The following is a 5,253-nucleotide window of genomic DNA, read 5'->3' as shown; positions in this document are numbered from 1 at the left end:
TCTGAACTTTCGAGAAAAAACCCGGAAGCGATTTGGAATATGGATGAACAGGACGTATCCATGGAGCACAAGACCAGTGGAGGTTGTAGCGGCAAAGACATCACGCTGTACGCCAGGCAGGTGTTCCAACTCTAGACAGAGCAATCATAGCATGCATCAATGCTAATGGTGAGTCGATGCCACCTATGACCATAGTAAAAGGCAAGACAGAGAAGTCTGTGATGATGGGATTCAATACGGCAGATGGTCCTTTGGGTGCTAAGTGGACTTACCAGCAAAATGCCTGGACTGAAGACATTCTGGGTGTAGAATGGTTTTGTAATGTGTTCTTGGAGATGTGTGGACCACAACTTCTCATCATGGATGGACACCATTCTCTTGAAGTTTTAGGCTTAATAGAGGCAATAGAAAACCAACTTCACCTCCTTGTCCTTCCGGCCCACACCACTCATTGCCTATGTCCTCTTGACAGAAGTGTATTTGGGCCATTTAGTTTCAAACACAATTATCTTTGCTCAAAAATCCCATCAAATGTAATCAACAAAATAACATAGCATGGTATGTTTGCGCGTGCATATTCTGCATAATTTACAGCCGACAACATCAGGTCAGGTTTCCGGTCATGTGGCATTGTACAATGGAACCCCCTTGTTGTCCCCAAGGATGCTTTCAGCCCGTCTCACGCGTTCGACACTGAACCAAGGTCAGCAGACGACAGTCATCCACTGAGCTGGGTATTGAGTTCGACTTCAGCATCTGCGACATTGCCATGAAGTACCGAGACAATAACATCTACGCCTGTTTCTGTGTCTACGTCTGCTGCTGTACCCTTGTCTGCTGCTGTAATACCATCTGCTGCTGCATCCACGCCTGTTGCTGTAATACCACCTGCTGCTGTATCCACGCCTGTTGCTGTAATACCACCTGCTACTGTATCCACGCCTGTTACTGTAATACCACCTGCTGCTGTATCCACGCCTGTTGCTGTAATACCACCTGCTACTGTATCCACGCCTGTTACTGTAATACCACCTGCTGCTGTATCCACGCCTGTTGCTGTAATACCACCTGCTACTGTATCCACGCCTGTTACTGTAATACCACCTGCTGCTGTATCCACGCATGTTGCTGTAATACCACCTGCGGCTGTATCCATGTCTGTTTCTTCGTTTTCATCTGCATCTTTTTCTATTGATGCGGATTTTGATATGGATACCGTTTTTCTAACTGATTATGACCCCTTTTTGTTTTTACAGGCAGTTAACGATGAAACAAGGGGTGCGGTTGAGACCCTCAAAAGCAAAGGGCAAATCTACCGGACATCGTCTTCTTACGTCAACTGAAATTGTAGTAGAAAAGAAAAAGGCTGATGAAACCTAAAAGCAAAAAGAAGTAAAAATGGAAAACAGATAGAAAATAAAGGAATTGAATACTGCAAGGAAGTCGTTAGACATACAAATAAAAGAACTTAAAAAACAGTCAAAGTGATAACGCCCGTCAAATGCAAGGGACGCTAATTAAGAGTTAAAAAGAGATTGAGTTCACAAACAACCCTGTTGAACAATGTAAATATAAGCACTGAACTGCTGATGAATGCCAACTGGACAAAGGCAAATTCAACATGAAACCCTACTTCATTAAAAAAATGTCCAGTTGGCATTAATCAGCCCATAACTTCCAACTGAAAGCAGTTCAATGCGTAATTAGGTTTACATTGTACATCCTAGGGACCGATATACAGCATATAGTCAAATATTACCATTTCTGCAAAAGAAATTTGACAGGAATCGACGACTTGTTGCTTAAAATATATACCGAGATGCACGTTTAAACATCACATGACTAAATCTTACATTCAATAAAATAAACCACTATATACTTAAAGTAGCAAAATGAACTAGTTAAATGATATCAGCTATACCCAGTTGTTCAAAGCTATTAAGTGATTAGCGACTTTTTTTTCAAACGCTGATAATTCCTCCAAGAAACAAGTTTGAAATGTGTTTATTTCCAAGAAACTAAGTCTATTGACATGCTTTGCCTGTGCATATCTTAGGTTGAATATAAGGTCAAATGTTCAAAACAAAGCGAAAAAAAAATTGATGACCACTGACTAAGCTTTGAACAGCCCGACGATAATGAGTTGTGCACAATGTGTTGAAACGAACGATAGTTATTATATGCACTGTATATATGCAGATCATTACTCATAAACATTCATTACAAACCACTGAATTTTGCATGAAAAAAAACAAAAAAAAAACTGTCCCAAGTAAACTTTGTTCATGCACAGGGACCAGTAACAATATCAGCTAGCAGAAACTCCTGTGCACAAAAGTGAATTCAATCCTTTTTATGTCTCCCATAAAGTAGCTTGAATACAGAATGATACACGTACATGTATGACAGAAACTAAACGATGATTCTTACAAAATATGCAAAAATAACAGTACGTAGGATTGTAAAAAAGTCATATATAACTTTTGTCAAATCTGTAATTCATTTTGATCTGAACTAAACTCTAACGTGATAAGAAGCTTTCCGTAAAACGTGAACAAGGAAATGATCGAAGTTGTCCTAAGTCTTGATCGAATTTACCATAATCGTAATTTCGACTCTTCTTTCCTTTAAGCTGCAAATGAAAAGGGAGAAAATCCAATTTGTGAATTCTGAGTGCGTTCGATCGTTTTGTCATTAACGTAAGCGATACAGAGCAAAATATCAATAACGTGACCTCTCAGAACGCAACAGAAACTAAAGTGATCGAAGTTACCCGACTTTCCCCAAGATCAATAGGATTCACATAGAGAATGGAAATTAGACATAGCTTAGTAAATTAAATTGTAAATATCTAGTTATGAAATATGTTTATTACAATTATTTGAATTACATACCTTGAGTTTGAGGTCTTTAAATGTATGAAGAAAGAATATGACACCACGCCATGTGGCCAGCCAGCTTATCGACCTTGACACTTTAAGCGCGTGCTTCAATCTGTCAATGGAAAGGGCCGGTTTCCAGTAATGTTAATTCTCCATAGGAGCCTGCCTCCGTATAATTTCTGATCTAGCTCAACTACAGTTTTTTTCTTTTCCGAAGAATAATTTTACACCTTTCCGACACCCAGATTTCATAATGTCAGTGAAAATGTATTTTTATAAAGTTGTCATTTTGAGCATCAAAGACATACGGTCGTAAATAAAAGAAGGTTATCTCGAAATTGTAATTCGCAACATAGTATAAATTTCTTTTGATAAATATTTCCAAAACATCGTGTTTATTCATAAAACATAAAACAAAAATTTTCTCGGATGAAAATGCACTTGCAGAGACACAATTATGAAGAAAAATGTCATAAAATTGCAATTTTCTCCCGTTATATAGTTTGGGATGCAAATTTCCATCACAAAATCGGATAGAGCTTTACTTGTTTCATATGTGTACCAAAATTCAGCATGTGGTGGAACGTTCTCATATCGCCGCCTGAATGTGGTTGTAAATTGAAAGAAAAGGGGAAATGAGTAACAACCTTGTCTGAAACCCTATTATATAGCTTATTATATACAAAAGTTTATATTGAATATCAGAGCGGATATTTTCATGACAGTTTTATGCTATCTAACGACTAAATAAACAGTCATTATAAGAAAAATGGTCAAAGGGAAACAATTGTCTGTTTCAGAGGTGATCACACTGAAACTGTGGCCTTGGACTTTGACCCAGAGAAGATCAGCTATGGTGAGCTACTTGAGATGATCTGATAGCATTACATGCACAAGAAGAATGCGACTTGTTAAAGTTTTGGAAAATAGAGTCACTGGGTGTAAACGCAAACGACAGTAATGAAAATGACGATTGGATGACAAACTATCAAAAGACAAGCATTTCTCTTTGTGATCAGAAGTATTGTGCAAAATTACCATGGAAGGAGGAGCACAAACCGCTTCCCAGTAATTATGTAGTAGCAAACAAGAGATCCCAGAGGGATCTTGGCGCCCACCATTGAATGATCTTCATAGGTTCCATGTCAGATTGATCTTTTCGCTACTTTTCCCTTCCTCTAAGTCTTACTAATCTGTGTAAATTCAGAAACAGCCCTCTATAGCTAGTACTTTTCAAACAAGGGGAACCTATATATAAAATTTAAGATTTAGCGATAATGGCTGTCTGTCGAACATGTTGTTTTTGGATTGGTCCCAATATGCAAAACTAGGCACTGAGGGGAACCTACATATGAAATTTGAGAAAGATCCCTTCAGTACTTTCTGAGAAATAGCGATAACAAACTTCAATTGTCAAAATACAAGATGGCTGCCTGTCGGCCATGTTGTTTTCCGATTGGTCTCAAAATGCAATATGCATAACTAGGCACCGAGGGGAACATGTGTATGAAATTTGAGAAAGATCCCTTCATTACTTTCTGAGAAATAGCGATAACAAACTTCAATTGTCAAAATCCAAGATGGCTGCCTGTCGGCCATGTTGTTTTCCGATTGGTCTCAAAATGCAATATGCATAACTAGGCACCAAGGGGATCCTACATATGAAATTTGAGAAAGATCCCTTCAGTACTTTCTGAGAAATAGCGATAACAAACTTCAATTGTCTAAATCCAAGATGGCTGCCTGTCGGCCATGTTGTTTTCCGATTGGTCTCAAAATACAATAAGCATAACTAGGAACCAAGAGGAACCTACATATGAAATTTGAGAAAGATCCCTTCAGTACTTTCTGAGGATTAGCGATAACAAGAATTGTTTACGGACGGACGGACGGAGGGACGGACGGACCACGGACCACGGACGCAGGGCGATTTGAATAGCCCACCATCTGATGATGGTGGGCTAATAAATAGGGAATTAATATATGCCATGTTGAAAAGAATCGGAGATGATAAACGGATATTTCGATGAGGAAGATGACCGCCAAATGACGAGTCTCGTGTCTGATAACAAGACATAAAACGACTCAGGATGCTATATTGGCGCGGATAAATGGTCAAATAAGAATATGCATGTTATAACTAGCTACCGGAGTCTGGAATCTTCCCATTTAATAGATGCATCCTACAGTATTTCGCCACTAAACGGCCAGTTTAGTCGGACAACTCAAGACACGACCATGCCGCTTTCCACTGAAGCTTCGGATATCTTAAGTTCGAGAGGGGAGAAACTAATAACAATGTGTAAACCCGGTAACGGATACGACCAATCGGAATCTGTTTGGAATTACTCCAGAGGGGTATATAAGGCAG

General features: G+C 39.0%; 1 protein-coding gene across 1 annotated transcript; it reads right to left on the bottom strand.

The window, feature by feature from the left end:
- Positions 1-718: 718 nt before the first annotated feature.
- Positions 719-1,156, bottom strand: LOC117338508. The gene has a single exon (XM_033899864.1). It carries the CDS (start codon positions 1,154-1,156, stop codon positions 719-721), a length of 438 nt encoding a protein of 145 aa, XP_033755755.1.
- Positions 1,157-5,253: the final 4,097 nt, after the last annotated feature.

This window comes from Pecten maximus, chromosome 11, assembly GCF_902652985.1.
Source record: "Pecten maximus chromosome 11, xPecMax1.1, whole genome shotgun sequence".
Classification (NCBI taxonomy): Eukaryota; Metazoa; Mollusca; class Bivalvia; order Pectinida; family Pectinidae; genus Pecten; species Pecten maximus.
This window is presented reverse-complemented; position numbering and strand designations above follow the sequence as displayed.